This window comes from Pithys albifrons, chromosome 1 (assembly GCF_047495875.1).
Source record: "Pithys albifrons albifrons isolate INPA30051 chromosome 1, PitAlb_v1, whole genome shotgun sequence".
NCBI lineage: Eukaryota > Metazoa > Chordata > Aves > Passeriformes > Thamnophilidae > Pithys > Pithys albifrons.
Genome location: NC_092458.1, coordinates 20,797,751 through 20,816,821, shown reverse-complemented (window position 1 = coordinate 20,816,821; position 19,071 = coordinate 20,797,751). Strand labels below are relative to the sequence as shown.

The 19,071-nt window shown below is 39.8% G+C and overlaps 1 protein-coding gene across 1 annotated transcript in view; it reads left to right on the top strand.

Moving 5' to 3' along the window:
* Positions 1 to 530: 530 nt before the first annotated feature.
* Positions 531 to 19,071, top strand: part of LOC139681999 (pinopsin-like) — a 72,304-nt gene continuing 53,763 nt past the window's right edge. The window contains 1 exon segment of the mRNA XM_071575928.1: positions 531 to 876. Coding sequence (XP_071432029.1) covers positions 540 to 876 — 337 coding nt within the window. The 5' untranslated portion in view covers positions 531 to 539.

The following is a 19,071-nucleotide window of genomic DNA, read 5'->3' as shown; positions in this document are numbered from 1 at the left end:
CAGTTCAAAATGGGATGAAACATTAGTAAATTATGTTCCTATGGTTTTTGTCTTTGTATGGAAAGAGTTATTTTGGGTTTTACTATTTCTTTTCTTCTGTATTTTCAGAAAGACACCCATTGCCAGAGGAAACAAGGGTAGCTCCCATCAATAGGGCTGTCATTTGACTCTGAAAGCGGAGACCATGCTGAAACATCTTTTTAAGATACCTTCCATTCTGAGCATCAAAAGAGATCATCTAAGATGATTTTAGGTTTAAATAACAAAGATGAATTTGAGGTGATTGTTCACTTGGTTTTGCTGCCCTGGAATTACTGCAGAACAGACCACTGGAAAAACACAGCGCGGGAAAATACACCCGTGCTGCAATTCAGTATTTCACACCTGACTAACCATCTAAGATGTATCTTATCTGAGCAAGGATCAGAAGACTCCTGAGATGACTTGACTTGTGATGGAATAACACTGGAGCCTGCTGGAGTACTTCAGCAAAGAGCACCCAGCATCTCTGCTCCCACTGATCTTTGTCAAAGCCCAAAATGAACCACACTTGGACATATAACCTGAGCTTTGGTGCACCTGCAGATCCTGTTGAGTCAAGGGCTGGACTCACAAGATTTGGGCACACAGTAGTTGCTGTTTTTCTGGGATTTATCTTGTTTTTTGGTTTCTTGAATAACTTAATTGTACTCATCCTTGTCTGCAAATTTAAAACCCTTCGTAACCCAGTCAACATGCTTCTCCTGAACATCAGCATCAGTGACATGTTAGTGTGCATCTCAGGCACTACCCTCAGTTTTGCATCTAACATCTGTGGCAAGTGGATTGGAGGGAAGCATGCTTGTAGGTGGTATGGCTTTGTCAATTCCTGCTTTGGTAAGGGTTCAATGATAATTCTTTCTTCTTATTTTTTTTTTTTTAACACTGGTGCATGACACAACTTGATCAGTGAGCTCAATGCTGCTCTGTTCTAAACGGAAGGATACTTTGATTGCTTTGTTATGGTCAAACACAAGTGAAATGCGTAATTTAAAACAATTTTTAAAAGACTTCATGAAGGAGTAGCAGAGTTCTAATAAATATTTCCTAATGTGTCCCATTCTTTGAAATCACGTTTTAAGAGATAAAAATGGGATCTAGAAAGAGGCAAGCCACTGGAAAGAGTTTGACTAAGTGTATGAACATATATAATACTTCCCTCAGGAAAATCTGTGCCGTTGATAAACTACAGGTTCCTCAGTGCTGTTTCTGTCATAAACAAAGCCTCCTCAAAGTACTCTATTTGTAATTATCTTTCAATGTATAATATGAATTTCTCATGTCCTGGGTAATGAGTTTTCATTTTTAGATGCTTTCTATTCTACTGCAAAGCAAACTCTTATTTTTTTTCAATTACATGCTTGCAGATTCTGTAGCAAATTAAGTCATAGGAATAGTTCATACATCAGAAGTGATGGTAAAAGTCTTCAGTGCTCATATCTTCTCCAGACCATACTTATTTGCAACCAGCCTTTTCACTGCTAGATATAACTGTTTTAGCTGGAAATAATTTTAATTATAAAATAAAGGGCAAAGAACAGTCATAGGGCAGCCTTCATCCTCCAAAGTGGTGTGTTGTTTTAAGAGTGGCATTGCCAAGCAGTGACCCTTTCTGTAGGGGTGAGTGTAAGTGCAGCCCTTAAGGAAAGCTGTTTGGAGTTCTACCTTAAAGAGAACAGAGCTACCTGGAGCATGTGTGGTGGCTTGTGATCAAGGAGAGGCTGTGGTGTATGCAAGGTGAATTGGTTAACCAATTATGTGAGGGCATGTGAGAGTGCATAAAAGGTGTGGATATTACTGCATGAGAGTTAGATCTACTAGGATGTGAGATGATGTAATAGGAACTTCTAGAAACTATCTGCTTCTCCTATGAGCTATGAAGAGCTGTCTGTTAATCTATCTTGAATGAACTCCCTAAGTTGTGAGTCTTCTGATCAAGCCTTCTGATGTCTGCTGTGCCTGAGCTCTTCTGACGATCAGTCCACAGCCCAGCTCGGTATAAGGGGCTCCCCCTATATCTTTCTTCACTTATTCCTGGATTCAAAAACAGACTAACTAAAGCATAAACTGGCCTGTAGGTGAATGTCTAGATATGAAGCTTATCTCACCCAGCCCAGGGCACTTGGCATAGCTCCCTCTTGCTGTACATCCTTGCATTGATGCCCCCAGGCCACCAGGAGGGGATGAGTGAATGCCTGGCTCTTCTCCCACCCTGGGTTACAGTGTGTCTTGTGCAAGCACTTTGGCACAAAAAATGTTCCCACAGCTCTTGATCTAGAATGAGGTTGTGAATCCAAATGCATGTTCTCTACCTGCATAATAAGCTCTTGGTAGGTGTGGTCTCTGGTACCTGCCCTGCCTCAAACAAGTGCTTCACTGATGACCATTTACTTAGCCTGGGAACTTCCTCTGAGAAACTACTGCTTTGCCCATAGTGAATTAGCATTGTTGTATAATACAAGAGCACTTACTACGGCCATCCAAAAAGAGACCTCACGGTCAACAATACATTGACTTATTTTGGCAGATTGTTTTTGGTTTGGTATGTGCAAAGCAGAAGGACATACATCTTTTCTGCCAGGTTTCATTTCCATTTTTGTGAGTTTTATGAATTCCAATATTTCTATAACTAGTCTTCTCAGGGAGAAAGAAGTTAGGACTGTTTTTATTCCCTCCTTTGATTTAACCTCCTTTTTATAACTTAGCAGAGGGATGGCAAAACAACATTTGAAGGGAGGAGGGGAAAGGTGTTTGTTTAAGGGATTAGAAAAAAAGCATGTTAAAGGTGCCCTTTGAACCTGCTGGCTTCTGTCAGGATACATGTGAGTTACTACCCCAGTGACTGTGGAATTAAACCTACAAATGGGGAAGTTTCTCCTGGGGTGACTTGCTTGTGGAATAATTCTTCAAAGTCAGATCTGTAGAAATTGGATGGATGGCAGGAATGTGGATTTCTGTGCTAACCTGTTTTCATGTTATAATTCTTAAAATCTGTTAGATCATCAAGGAACACAGAACCAAATGAAACTATAAAATCCAGAGTGCCAAAGGTGATCTCAACTACTCTGAGTGATGTTGGTGCTGTCAGCAGGGTGTCCTGGGCAGCTGAGGCAGCCTAAATGCGGTTAATGCACAGTTTTTGTGACAGTCTTGCAGTACTCATAATTTTTCTTTTATTAGTGTGTATAAAGGGCATACTAAAAAGTTTGCTTGCAGAGTTCTAATTAAAAAGATGTTCACTGGAAAATAACATGCTTAAAAGAAATAGTAGTAGCAGGCTGCCTAACATTTTTATGTCTATATAAACAGATTGTATTTGTTGATAAATACCATTATTTGTCAGTTTTATGTCTTCTTGTACTCCAGAGTGTGCTGAAAAAGAGCTACTGTAAGTGTGCAGTGTGTTGATTGCTTTTTCATGTCTTCATACCACTTGAAAACAAAATGCCATTTTTATTTTTAGCATTCAGTGTGTGCTGTAAGCAGCACAGACTGAACAAGGATCCATTGAATGGAATGGTGGTGGTTTGGTTTTTTTGTGGCTATTGGAAAGTAGCATGAGAGAATTGTGAGGTTTTTATTGAGACTTGGAGATATTATTGCTAAAACAAAAAACAAATAGCATCTCATTAATTGTAGGATTTTCATTGTCTTCTGTGGACTTGGGAAAAATTGTATAAAACTTAATCAAAGTGATTCAGAAACTGAAGAAGTGGAAAATCAGGTATATTCTGTGTCATAAACTGGTGGCTTAAGACTTCACTGACTGGTGCAAGGGAGTTATTGAGGATAATCATAGAATGGTTAGCGTTGGAAGGGACTGTAAAAAACTATCTATTGCAACCCAAAATCAAGTTGTTAAAATACTTTAAAATACAGTTCATTATTAAAAGGCTTCTGAAAACTGTATTTTAATGTGGTTGCTTTCCCCTCTCACTTTGTTTTGTGATACTTTTGTGATCCTTTGTGTTTTATACCAAACTGAGAGTGAAGGTGTTATCCTGTAGTTCTGTGGCCTGGGTGAAACCTGAGACAATGAAAGTAGGAAGCTGAGATTTGTTTCAAATGTAAATGCATGGTGAGATTCACCGTTTTTCTGTTTGTTTTTTTGTTTATTTGTTTTTTTTTTATCTCCAAAGTGTTTTACCTTTTTTGAAATCACATGACTGTTGCTCTGGAAAGCAGATGTGATTCTTCTCCCAGCAGTATTCACAGTGCAATGTACTTTGATGTCACTGTGAAATCAAGTAAGTTATTTACTGAGCAATCCATTGCCTACCCCAGGCACTTAAAAGCCATGACCCAAGAACAAGCACCAGGGCATTGCCATGGGCACAATGGAAAAAAAAATATGGACAAAGTGGAAGGTTTTGGTTTAATTACTTCTTGCTTTCCAGTCTGATTTGTGATTTCAATCCATTCACAAAAGGCAGAAGGTTTTAATGCCAACAGGAAGTGCAGATGCTGGTCAATAAACATGTCATAGGGATTTTAAGGAGACAATTAGATATCCTGAGATCTGCTATAGAAGTAAAAGCTGTTGGGTCTTTATCTGGGGGAGCATTAGGAATGGAGCTAGAGGAGAAATATCACGGTCTGTTTCCAGCATAAATGATTTTACCCTGGTGATTGTGCATGTTTGCAGCTCTTTTAAGTAGGTCACTGTAGTGGAAACCGCACATGCCACTGAGTTGGGGAAATGTATGGATTTTTTAAATTTGCTCCCATTATCCATCACTTAGTCACAGTTTGAGACTATCATGGTTATATATTTAAGCAAACGTGAAAAGGGACACAGGGACAGGATCCATTTTCCCAGCTGAACTCTGAGTAAACTTTGCAAGCAAAGTGAAATAAGGACAATTAAACATATCATTGTGCTAGTTTAAAGGTAAACCAGCAGGGGAAATGAACTCACCACAAGAGAGATTATAAGTCAGAGCTAAAATTTCAACTCACAAAACCCAGCAGTATAACCTGGGGCACAAACCCAAAGGGATTTGTTGGCCCTTGTGCTGAGACCCGTGTTGTTCCCCCAAGTCCAAAGCAAAAGGAAGTGAAAAACCTGTTGGTGCAGGTGATAGCTGTAGTCTGGTTGAGAGTGGTGGTCTCCTCCTGTCAAGGTCCTACTGCTCTTCTGGATCTGACAAGAGGTTTCTGAGGTCTTCTTACCCACCACTTATGTACCCTCAGGGAGCACCCAGTCCCTCCCCCAGGGTGGGGACTCACACAATGGGTGATTAACTCTGGGAGCTGGGGGTATTGTTGAACTGTTGATGGCCCATTAGCAGCCATGCCCCCTCAGGCTGGGTGTGAAGTTGCTAATGACTCCCTGGGCAGCTGCTGCTAATGGTCCATTGTCCTTGGGGAATGAATAGAGGGGGTAGAATACACAGCTTTGATCAGCCCCACACAGTGATAGCTGGTCCCACCTGCTGAACTAGAACAATCATGCAATTATTAAACATTATATTTTAATTTAGGAAAAGTATATTATTTAGTAAAATACTCTCATAAAGACCAGAGGTACATGAAGTGTTATCCTAAGATTAAATTTGTCTTGTAGTTCTGTCCATCTCACATGTAATCTCTCCAGTGCCTTTTTAAACACTTAAGATCCCTGGACAGATGAAAATTTTCAGAAACATTTAATCTTTTCCTGAGATTCTTCTATTAATGTAGACTTGCCAGACATGTAGGACAGACAGAGTATTGGCTCAGATGAATTCTGGAGTTCATTTTCAGAATCACTACTATATGTCATGTCATATCAGGATAAACTGTTAAATACATTGATACATATGAGAAAGACAAAGCTTTCTCTGGCTTCAGAAATCCAACACTAGATTCTAATGCTGGAAAAGTTTCAAGGCACATTACTAGCAGGGATATTTTTGTGACTTTTGAACTCTTAGCTCTTGTTTTCAAGTGCCTGCTGATTGTTTTCTCTTTCTTAACCTTCAGGGTAGTGAAACCTGGCAGTTTGCCTGAGAAGTGGATTCCAAAATTTAATTGTAAAAAAATGAATTCAAACGAGTGTTGTGTAAGGAACACCACTATTCAAGAGGACTCAGAGATGCCTATGCCATATGAAAGCTGTGTGACTTGAGGTGGTGTCTTCCCATACACAGCATCCTGTCTGTCCTGGACACAGGGGAGGTCTATGTTCCTAAACCTGTTTGAACTGAACTAAGGCCATGTCTTTATGTCTGTTGATAAACTAAGGTCATACCTAAATGAAGATTTTAAAGTTAATCTTTTTAGAAACCCTGTAGCATTCAACTCTATGGGTAGATCATCTTTCTAGTCATATTAAAGCAATTTTTGATTTATTCCTTTGTAAACTGCCAAAGAAGACAACGAATGAGAAATGGAGCTGCTCATGATTTTACTTTAAAGTTCAGCTGCCTTAAACAAATGCCTTAAAAATAATTTTCTTCTTAATATTTTATCTTGGTTTCATATGCTATGTCTTAGTTTCAGTGCACTAAACTAATGTACTTATATTTAGAGTACAGACTTCTAACACACTGGCAGCTCTCTGTTTATCTCTGTTTATGAGATGCAGTTGAGACCTCAGATGTAAGAAATTACTCCTCTTTGAAGAGACACACGTATTTTCATGAGTAAAGACATATTCTCCCTTGGCTTGATCCTGCAAGAACTCAAGTTCAAAGTTTTCTGAGCCTTGATGCATCAAGTACTCACCTCCCAGCACAAAGCCATACCTAGCAGCTTCTCACCTGCCTACAGCCAATGGATAGGTCCTCTTCCAGTGGGCTTGGGGTGGTATTAAAGGTGACATTTCTATAAATAGAGCTGATAGCAAGTACAACTAATGAGTAACATTTAGGAAAACATAGTTCTGCAACAGATCCTAAAAATATTCTGTTTGAAGTGCATAGTCTATTATGCCTGCATTCATTTTGACTCATGCAAACTTTCATTTGTAGTTGGTCAGTAGCAGAAATACTCTGCTGGCTCAAAGACAGAGGGGTAGAAAGGGTGCCTGTTTGTTGGGAAGGGTTTTATGTTGGTGTTTCTGACAGTTTTTTAATTAGAAAAGTCTGTTAAGTGAGAAAATAATTTTGTTAAGAGTGTGCTGACATGGAAAAATAAGTTTCTTTAAAAGATAGACTTATCCTGTTTACATTTGTGTTTTTCCACATATCAACACTAGCTGAGAAACTGCTTCTGAAACCAAAGATTCAGTAATAGCTAACAATAAACTATGGCCTGTATTGATTTGCAGACCACTTATGGCTTCTGTGGATTTCTCAGCTAACATGATTCACTACTTAAAAAATCCAAATGCCTCCTATTACTGGAAGATCTGTGTATTTGGTTTTGTTGTGGGTCGCTTGGGTTTTTTTAAATACTAACTCAAATTTACCTCTGTCTGCTGTAAATTTTTCCATAATTGATGTAGGCAGGAGGAACATTTGATATCTGCAGACAGCAAATGCAAGGCAGCACCACTCTGAGTAGGCATTTCCTCCCCATGACACGTCACCACCCCATTTCTGTCAGGGGGTCCCTGTGCTTTGACCCCTGAGCAGCCTGGAACCTGGCTGCCCTTCTCTCCCCTCCATACTGTGCTGGCCCAGTGTGGATCAGGGGATACAGATGGGTGACCATTCATCCCATAAAAGGGTGAAGCCTCACATTGCTTAACAACTCTCTCATCTCTTGGTTCTCCAGATGGTAATGTCTCTAATCAAAATCACCTGGGTTCCACCTTTAAAACTACCATGTTATGACCACACCAGACTTCACCTGCTTCAGCTGAAGGTTCCTCCTGCCAGTTATCAGAATCAGCCTTAATTGCTCTAGGTTATTTTAGCCAACAAGTCTTCCTGAAATGTGGTAAAATTGTGTTACTTCTCCGGTTTGTAATTTCTTAAGCCTGTTTCACAGACAGATGCCACTAAGTTGAAAATACAATCTCATCCTATGGCCAGATACAAACTTCTACTGTTCCTTGTGAAAGTATAGCAGCCACCATGTAGAAGGCTAGTAACTTGCTGGGGTAAGCTGAAAATATTTACATTTATTTCACAGTTTTTTATTAGAGGCAGGCATTCACTATCTGCTAATCTTCTAGTGTCTTTTTCAATTGTATCTTCTATTATTTCTCTCACACACACCCCCACCCCACCCCATTTCCTATTGATTCAATTTGTTTCACTAACCCAATCAAGTGCAGAAATAGTAGATAACTATGTCAAGAAGAAATCAAAGTGAACAGGCTCCAGGTGAGTCAATAGATGTTTATAGCAGTTTATAGATGGAAACTCTTTTATTCTGAATTATTTTCACAGAGATTTATAATAGTAGAAATTTGTTCAGGACCAAATAACTATCAGGGGAAAAAAGGTATCCACAAAGCAGACTTGACTGGGAAATTTTTTCATAAAAAGTAGTCTGATAATCTTTTAACGTCCACGGGAATATAAAAATTTGCTTAGATTAGGTCTCTGGCAATTTTTAAGTTTCAAAAACACTAATTAGTTCATATATATGGATGGCATTTTATTGCTTAATATCTAAATGTTGTCCAAATCTAGTACTGATCTCTGAGATAGTACTGAAATAGCACTTTGAGCTAAGAAATGATATGAATTTTACAAAAACATAGATAATCCCCTTTAACTTGCACTTATGAAAAGTTTAGGACATGCAGTGGTTGAGTACAGTTGGATCTGCATTAGACTTAATTCTTACATGTATGTGCACACTGAAGCGCTATTGTTTGGCAGATTTACAGTTTGTGGGTTATTTCTGTTCTGCATTCAGGGTGTGTATGGTGTTACTGGGGAACCTCCTTAGGCTGACCCATTTAATGACCCTATTGAAATTAGGCAAGCTCGTAGGGTGCTGCACAGCAGGCAGCCCAAGGCAGAGCAGGTTGGGCTTCTCTGCCTTTCCTTTCATTGCTGGCAGCAGAGCAAGCACTGTGTAGGAGGTTGACGGTCATTGCTGTGGCTGATCCATCTGCTTCAGTGTGAGTTCAGCAGGAGGTAGTTAGAAATAGTTCTAGTGTAGGAATTAATATGCTAGGGGTGAGGAGTTACAAATTCTGCCTCTTAATGAAAGGGTGAAGTATGTACATGGTGTTTGGGTGTATAATATGTGTATGTTCTGGACACTGTGATGCACCAAGAAATTCTTCTCCATTCAAGTCTTTTTAATAAATCCCAGTAGTTTGCCCTAATTTATCTAAACTGCCAAATTTTGCCGGTTTTGAACTGCTCAGCTTTCACAGAAAGAATGTGTGTGGCAGCCCAACAGGGCCAAGGTCCAGCAGCGGCTGCATGAGGTTGTTGAGGATTCTTTACTGTGTGTACTTCTTAAAACTGAAGATGTATTTTTATGTAATATCTTTGTGAGAGGCAAAAACGGCATCACAGGAATAGGATGAAAGGCTGCAGATAAATATGCCAGTCAGGATTTAAACAGGCTTTTTCTAATGGGCAGAAAGCAGGTTATGAGGCAAGACAAAGCCAGAGATTTATATTTTTTGATATAAGAGCAGTAGACGTATCACCATCTGGTTTGCTCCATTTAAATTTTTCTCTATTGGTCAGTGCACCAAGGGGTGTTTAACGAGGATGAGAATGAGTGGGAGTTTTACAAGTATATTACCTTTTCTGGGGTTGTGGGCACTCAGACCTTTGGTAAAGAAATATTACTAGCAGATACAAGCAGGTCATGGTCTCTTTGCAGTGCTGTAATTGTTCCTTCTAATAATTTCAATAACTAAATAATAGTGGTGCTTTGCACAGGTCTGTATATGTATACACTAAGTGTTTGCCATTCAAGGTATTTTGCCTACATACACTTCTAGAATACTAAGCTTAAAGTTAGGAAAACTTTCAGCATCCAGTGGTATTTTTCCACTATGTTGTCCCAGCAGCCTCTGATTTGTGGTGTAGGGACATCTTTCCTGAGGAAGTACTTTTGAATTTAATAGGTCTTCCTGCATTTATTTCCCATACCAGTTGTTGTCAGGAAAATTGCAAAATTTTGGCATGCACAATATAATATGTCAAGGAATCCCACTTATTAACTCTGTACTAAGCTAGTGGTTTTTAATTCTGAGTCTGCAACCTGATGATTTCCTTTGAAAACCAAGTTATTGTATTATGAGAAACACTAAATAATCTTCATCCCATTTTCACATTTTCTCTTCTCTGTTTTCCTTTTCTAATAACCCTTGATGTTTGCTTTTCTAAATGCTGCTGAGCATTGCTGCTTAGTGGAGTGGTTTGCATAAAGCTGTCTATCATAACTCTTTGCTGAGCAGTAAGTCAGTCAGAAACAGTTACCGTGTATTTAAAGCTAGGTCTGTTTTCCTCCACATATGGCAGTTGACATCAGTATTGCATTTAATTTGCTCAGTGACTCAGTTTCACACCCTTGTTCTGCAGTACTTCACCGTCAGATTTCATTGATTTTGAGCTATTCGGTGTAATATGGTAAGCAAACTTCACTCTTTACCATCTTTTCTGGATCATTTATTAATGTGATGAATAGCCCAGGGCCTAGCACAAATCCTTGGAGAACTTTGTTGGCCACAATTTCCACAAAGAACACTAATTATTTTCTCCTGTTCTTTATTTCCTGCCTCTACTCAATTATTTATCCATGTGAAATTTCTGTTATTGAAAGGCAGCTTACTATCCTTAAGAGCCTTTAGGCTTGTCAAAGTGATATGAAGATTCAAGTAGGCTTTATTAACTGCTTTATCAACCCCTGTTTGCATGGCCCTGTCACAGACTTCTAATGAAGTGGTAAGGTCTGAATTCCCTCCATGATAGCCATGCTGGCTTGTTGGAATGTGTCATACCTCCTTATACATACAATACTATATTCTCTAGTGCAATTTCCACCAGTCTCTCCAGTGGTGCAAATTAGACTCACTGTCTGGGTGTAATGTACTGCAATGCATTTCTGTCTGCATTGGTTACAAGCCATTTCTTAATGGATGTAGCAAAAGATCTCCTCCTTAAGGTCATTCTGATGGGTTAAGGAATGGAGATTACAACTTATCAGTGCACATCCTTTAGCCAGCAAAGTGATCTAGGATAAAGATAAGAGTAGCCTTCTCCAGACCATTTCACCTCCATAGCATGTGAGATTGTTGGGTTGCAAGACTACACAAGAAATTCTTGGTTCAACAGCAGACTGATCAACATATTTTGTGACTGCATTCATAGTATCCATTACGAATATTTACTGACCAGTTAATACCTAGTTAGTATAAAAACCAGTTTGACCACTTTATGACAGAAACTTGACTAGAAGAGTTAATATTTATAGTGTGTTCTGCTCCTAGGAATGGCAGCCAACATCCCCCCCCCCCTCCTTTCCCCATTCAAATTACAGAAAATCTCTGGAATTACAGAATATTCTGAGTCCAACTCTGCAGTGAATGACCTATACAGAGATTGAACCCACAACCTTGGCATTATTAGTACCATATACTCATATTATTAAAAATGAGCAGCTGCATTCAGAGAAAAAGCAGAGGCTCATAGGAAGCAAGTTAGCTGGCTGTGCTCTGGTGGACACTTGGTTCCTTGGCTGGCAGATAATAATACTTTGTAATTTCACCTATTAGCTTACTTGGTGCTACATCCCACATGTAGAAAACCCTTGAGACTACACGATGTCTGTGTAGATTCTCAGCACGAAAGAAGATTCCGGGGGTGCCCCTACGTTTCAAAAGGAGCAGTCCTGGCAGGAAATGGGAGTCCTGTAGGACGGCGTGGGCATGGGGATGCTGCAGTGAACTTGACCACCCTGACAGCATCCTCCTGCTATGCCAGGTACAGCAGGGACATCCATTTCTCTTTTGACGTGCAGACAGGCTCCCGAGATGTTGCTGTACAGGAGCTCCATCTAGTGTTGACATTATTTCTTTTGCCGGTTCCCTAAGATAGAATAAATAGGCTGAGGCAGCCAGTTTAGGAAGCTGAATTTGCAAGTGCTAGCCTGCTTTCCTGAATTTAAAGAGATCCTGCATAACATATGGAAAGTGAGCCATAAATTAATGTTCGGGGATACTTTTGTGCTATGTTGGTATCACTGAGATACAAAAGGGAATTATTTGCTGTATTTATGCCCCTGGGAGTTTGTGGATTGGCTGAGGCATAGGCATATTAATAACACAGCAGAAAAGTATAGTGGTAATCAGTGATGCCCGTTAAGCACAATGTATACACGTTTAAAAATTCAGCAGAGGAGAGGGAGAAAGAAAAAACCCTAGGTAATTCTTTAAACGTAATATGCCCTGTCTGTATTGAAGATGTCACCAAACACAAAGGGAATGATTTCTTGTACAAAGAATGAAACATAGAAATAATTGTTGAGTTAAAAAGAGCATGAAAGATTTACTGAACAGGACCGGTAATGTTTATTCTCAGGTTTGTTCCAGAAGGCTTGCATCCAACAGTGATTTCTTTCAAGTGCAAAGTTAAACTGTGACTCCCATTAGAGTTAAGTAGGAAGATAATTCTTGGGAGAAAGGAATGATTCCCTCCTCTAATGGGCTTATGATTTCAAGTTATCTTAGCAAAAGAAAACAAATAATTATAGGCATTAGATAAATAGCAGTTGGTGCATTTATTTCTATTTAAAGTGACCTGTTGATATCTGAGGTTGCCTGTGTTTTGAAAACATTTAGAAACTGTTTGTAACTGCTAATCTGTAAGAAATGATTGTGAGAAATATTTTCTCAATAAGTAGAAATGCTTTAATGCTTTAAAAATCAAAAGGAAAACAAAAGGAAGTAGTGATATGATCACTAATATATGGGAGAATTCAATTATAATTAAAGTCACCAAAGACAGGAATACTTGATTTTTTTGGATCATTTATTCTATGCTTATCGTATAAATATTTAGTAGGCATATCCAAATGCAGACAAAATTGTTTTGGAAGCTCATCCAATTCTCAGCTGCTTCTGTCAGTTATTGAGGCATCCATGCACTCTTCTGCAGTTCACATCATTTATATTAGCACTGAACTTACCAGGAGTTGTTATATTCACATTGCAGTTTTGCTGTATTAAAAAATGAAGTATTGGGATTTGTTTATTTGCTGAAGTGTAGATACTGAGCTGTAAATTTCAGGCAAATCAGGCTGATTGGTTGTGCATCAAAATCAGTGCTCACTTTGGGTCTATTCATCTTACCTCTGAAAAGTCTTCTAGGTTCAGTGGGCTTTCTTTTTAACTCTGGAAAAGTTTGGGTCTTCTGCCAAAATCTGCTGGCAGCTCATAGAATATGTATCTCTCCTTTTTGTTTGGAAGGGAAAAGAAAAAGGTGGATAACATACTGAGGGTTAGGGAGGAAGGAACAGTAGTCTTGTATGCCTGCTACTTGAGACCTGTTTGCACTCCTTCTGAATGTTCATTTGTGCTTCTTGTCTCAAAAAATGGAAAAAAAGAACCAAAACAAAACAGCAAAACCAACAAAAAACCCAATTGCCCCCCACAAAATCTGAAACCTTTGATGATAATATTTTTGTGAAATCCCCTATTCACAATATCTCACTTGTTCCTCCCTCAGATTTACTCATTTCATGCTACCTCCTCACTAGTCCTAGTGGCTATGAGGGTTATTAGCTAACTTAACATTGTTCTATTAATTTAACTGAATTTTTTTCATTCTGGGCTGCCTATCGCAGATTTTTCAGGCCAATCAACATTCTCACTGCCATTTTTTGACAATTGCAGAACCATGCAAAAAGAGATGTAACCTGCAGAACCTCACTGAAGACTGTACATGACATAGGATTTCCCCTATTTGACCGTAGCAATGAAATGTGTATTTTGAGACTCAGAGCTAGAAAGCAAAACTCTTTTTTTTTTTTTTAAGAATTAATTGTTTTGCGTTTTCTTCCTCTGTGATGCTGTGACTGAATAGTTTCTGATGTTCTACTAAAGTGCACATGCTGTGAGAAACTGAGGTCAACAAGTCAGGGATTTAGCTTTTGAAAGTTTCTGCTTTTATCATTATAATATTCTTATCTACTCACCCACAAGAAGGTCTCTGATGGCTGCAACTATATTACGGGTTATCACTGCATGTTTTTTAAATAAATGCATTGACTTAAAGGGAAGCAGTGCCCAGTAGTTTTACTTATCAGTATCAACATGAACTCGTACATAAAAAATCAAAACAAAACTGATGACAGAATGAACTGCTCCTTGTGCACCCTCATAAAGTCTCTGATGCTGTGGCATTCATTAAGTGAGGTAGTTTGGTCCAGAGCTATGAAAATTTCTCCTGAAGATTAAGCAACCATTCGCAAAAGAGATTGTTTTGGGTTTTATCTCTTGCTGCTTTCACGCCTCTCTTGTGAATATTAGACCTAAAAGCTGTATTTCTTGCACAGTCCCTGATGGACTGTGATAGATGGACACATAGGATAGGATATGTTTTCAGAAAGACTTCTAAGAAGATATAGAAGTACAAATATGTTGGAAAGGTCATGAGTTTTAAGTTGTTGATGTTTTTATGTTTCATTTCCATGTGAAGTGTTCTATTTCTGTAGAGAACTAACAGAGATGCTCTAATTTAAATTCAGGAAAGTTAATTCCCTTGAAAACAGCACTGAGTCACTGAACAAACTAGTTTCGTATAACTCAGTAATGTATTTATGAAATATCATTCTGTAGCACAACTTGGAATTAGACTTGAAACCTTAAAATTGAGGTATTAAGAGCCTTCATTTGAAGAGGACTTTTGTTTAGTGCTGTTTTTCTTTATTTAGTGTAGGGGAGGTTTGGCCTTAAGCCTCTGTGCACAACCCATGATCCAGGGGCTGCCAGCCAGGCAAGGTCACAATGACCTTGAGCCAGCCACAAGGCAGGTAAACAACCTCAGACCCAGGAAAAACAACAGCCTCGGTGGTGCCAGGGGCGTGCTGACTGCCTCGTGAACACCAGCCCTTCCACCAATCAGAGCAGCCTGCTGCTGCGTGGACAGAGGCCTTTAGCCTATCCCAAGTTGTTATTGTCCGCATGTTCACTCCAAAAAGTTATATAACCTGTTCACCCCCCAATAAAGTTGAACCTTCCTGTTTTTAACCTTAGAGTCAAGGCTCTGTCTCTACGAGAATGCACCTTGATATCCGGCGCCGAACCCGGGGTACCGTGTGGGGTGGCATGCGAGGGCACGAAGAGCCCTCTCGCAACGCGCCCCTTCCCCAGCAGTTTAGCTTTAAGTCCTTGAGCAAGTACAATCGAGACACTATCAAGAAGAAACAGCAAAAGAATATCTCAGTGCAGGATTCCCCAATGTTCCCGGCTTGGGGTGCATCTACGTCTTATCTTCATCTCGTACTTCCGCAAAGTTTTTAGCACATTGTTTGACTAATAGAAGTGGAGATTTAGCAGCTGAAAACTGAGGGACTAGAAGGAAGGGAATGTAGCTGTGTGAGGACACAATGTTTCTGAGAAACCTACCTACTGCTCATGTTTGTTATTTCCCAGCACAGCTTTTGTTAGTGGAGACCAGAGTATGCTTCTGCCATCCTTACTGTGTGTTTTCTGGGTTGCTCTCTTTCCGAGTTCACTGTTCACCACTGCACAGTGGCCTGACTGCAGAAGGAAAGATGCAACTTTTGGTGAGCCCCAGCCTGCCAGCTGCTGATTCATGCTGCTCTTCCACTTCCAGGTGCATGATGTCCTTCCCAGGATAGTATGTTAAAGCTGCCTCACAGGAATAGGTATTATATGCACACATGTATGTGAATGGAATCTTGTAAATATATGAAAGATCACTGTTCTCTCTTCCTTCAGCAACACATTTAAGCTGCAGTATCTGGACTTGCTGTTAGTTAAAGTCTGCCACTGGCAGGACCCTCTGGGGTTAGCACAGGGTCCTGTAGTTGACATGTGGGAACCCAGCACTTACTATCCCCTTGACTTCCCCTCTGCATTTTGTACATGGCTGGGAGATGATCTGGTGCACACTTGGAGAGTGGTCAGCTGGCACCATCCTGCCATGGGTCTCAGCAGCAGAACACACAGGCACGCTCTGGTTCTCTGCCTTGCACCAGTCTCTCAGCTGTGTTTTGCCCTGTCTCACTAGATGGTGCATGAAGGGAACTGTGTGTAAACACCTGAACACAGCACAGAAGAAGAGCAAGAACAGCCCATGCAGATAATGAAGAATGCTGCTCCCAGCAGTAAAACCGAGCAGATATTTTGACTCAGGCAAGCCTGAAGGACAGTGCGCTAACAACAGAGCATGACAGTGTGTTGTTGTTGTTGTGGCTTGGCATCGCGAACAAAGGTTTGGAAAGGGCTGTCCCCACATGAGTGTGCCTTTCCAGCCTGCGCAGTGGATATTTTAGGTGAGGCCCCACCGTTTAAGTCTTAAGGTTCATCTGCCATGGCCGAGCGAGCTTGGGCGGTGACAGGGAAGTCCTCAGGACTAGACCCTACAGCACCCAGCATTTCCCAGGAGGTCTCCCATCCAAGTACTGCTCTGGGGCTGACCCTGCTTAGCTTCCGAGATCTGATGGGATCGGATGTCAGAGTATTGGTGGAGGATCCTGCACTCCACTGAGAGCAGCATGACATCAAGAGTGCAACAGAGTACACCTGCCATTTACTCTCCTGGTAGCTCACCATGAAAGAAACCATGCCTGTGCAGGTGAGCTTGTTACAGGCAGGTGTATTTTCTCAATGAAGAAATGCAAACAGGGAGCTGCAGTATCACCTGGGACTTATGAGGTTTATATGGGCAGGATTTCATAATGATGGTGAACTCCAAAAGTGTATAAAAACTCTATCCAAAACCCCATTTATTGCCAGGGAGATACCTGCAAGCAAGAGGCAACTGATAGCTAGAGCCTCTGTTACACAAAAGAGATCCTGGACAGACCTCTTAACCACAGATCTTTGTACTTGTGGATCTGTGGGTGGAGAGTGTGAGTGAATGAAAGCTATGAGTGCCTGTGAGTGAGTAAAATCAACCCACATGGAGATTGGATGTGTTAAATCTATCTTGGGATTTTGCAAGCCCTTGGATTTAGTTTTGCTCCATTAATTTCTTGTTGAAGAAGGTGCCATGGCATTCCTCCAAGCTCAGTCAGTCTAAGGTTACCTGGGGCTTCTTTTCATTACCCCTGGTCCTTGATAACACAGGGCAGAGTATACATTACATCATGGAACTCTGATGCTCCAGATCTCTAACCATGACCTTCAGGAGATTTAAGAGGACAGATATACCTAAGTTAGAAGGCAAAACATTGATTTAGTGTAGGCTGAATCTCTGTGATTCTCAGTTTTTCATAACCTAGAGACCATGGGTGAGCTGCATCCCCATTCCAATTACTATATCAGTGAGCAGCATAAAGGAGCAAAAACTAATAAGAGAATGTAATGCTTTTAGCTGGGACTCATGGGAACAAAGCATAATGATTTGCTGTGCCTTTCACAGCATACTTTGTGCTGTGCTGCCGGGGAGAAATGTACAGATTCTTAAATAAAAGTAAATAATAATGTCTCAGATGATAGTTCTATAAATAGATGCCTGTCCTGGTTTATGACTTGAATTAATTTCTTGCACTCTACTCACTGCAACTAATTGCTGTGTAGAAAAGTTTTATGCTCCACATCCAACTTGTCTCAAAGTCATTTATTTCAATGGTTAACCTTTGAATAATTATCTGTTCATGTAATGTAATCTGCAGTGGATTTTTTTGTCATCTTTCAGTACAGTTCAGTGAGAATCTCATCTTTGTTCCTGTATATGCATAAAATGTTGGGGGAGCAAATTATCTTTCTCACTGTGATTGATTCCTGTGGAGCTATTTGGCTAGGTACCAGCTTGAGGCCCTAAATATTTGTTGGAAGCAAATTCTATTTAGATTTGCAATTCATGAACCTAATTTTGTTGCAATTTTAGAAAAAGAATTACTCATGTGATATTAATATATGCAGTCTACACAGTCATAAATGTTACTGCACAATAAGAATGAAATGTTGGCATAAAGCATTATGATTAGCTTTAAAATTATAATTATTTTCTTCTTTTTATAACTTACATTAATTTTTTTTATTTGCTCTCTGTTTATTAAGACCATGGGTATTGCATTCAAGTATTTCCCTCAGAGAGGATTCTAAAGTATTTAATTGCTTTTTGTTTTAAAGCTGAGATTCTCACTAATTCCTCTGACTGCAATAGATAGGGCATGAAATAGAATACTAGATAACTGCAGGATTTCTGGCAAAGGTCACAACAGTTAAATGCACATGGGATTAAGAAAACTCTGATAGGCAAAGCTAGGAGACACAATGAAAAATGAAAAGTTTTAGTCTACTTTAGCCAAACCAGATTACAAGAGGAGCATGAGGGAGGATTGGGGAAACTACAAGCCTGTTAGTCTAAAATCAGTACCTGGAAAAATTATGGAGAGAATCATACTGGGTGCTATTGAAAAGCACATACAGGGTAAGGCAATCATCGTTTATTTTGCTGACAGCTTATTCACGGTTACATACCTGGTGCCTCTGTTTTACTTCTAGGCAGTGTCAAACTAAATACTGAACACAAAACCTCGTTTTGCCTTTGTTACACAATTATGTTGTTTCTGTCCAATGAATTAAGTCTGTGTATCTGTTATAATTGATCAAATGATAGTGGTATATGTCTAGAATTCAGCTACTGAACTAATAAAAGAGTGATATTATAAAAAAGTTGTGGTGGTTGTTTGTTTGGGTTTTTTTTAATTAAAAGACCGAGGATATCCTTAGTAATCAGGGATATTGGAGCTGATCTACCACAAGGTTATTTCTTGGTGTGCATCCTGGTTTGGTTTTGAACAGTCTTGGCTTTCCTGGTAAGATGAAAGGCCCTCCATCAGCAGGGCTGGATGGAGCTGCTGTGTTGGCATAGAGGGTTGGGGCATGCCTTGTGACTTTGTATATGTTGCACAAGGCCCCTCAAAGTAAACTGTGAGAGGGTTGCCGTGGCCTCTGTTGTTCCTGTTTCTTCCTCACTTGGGTAATAG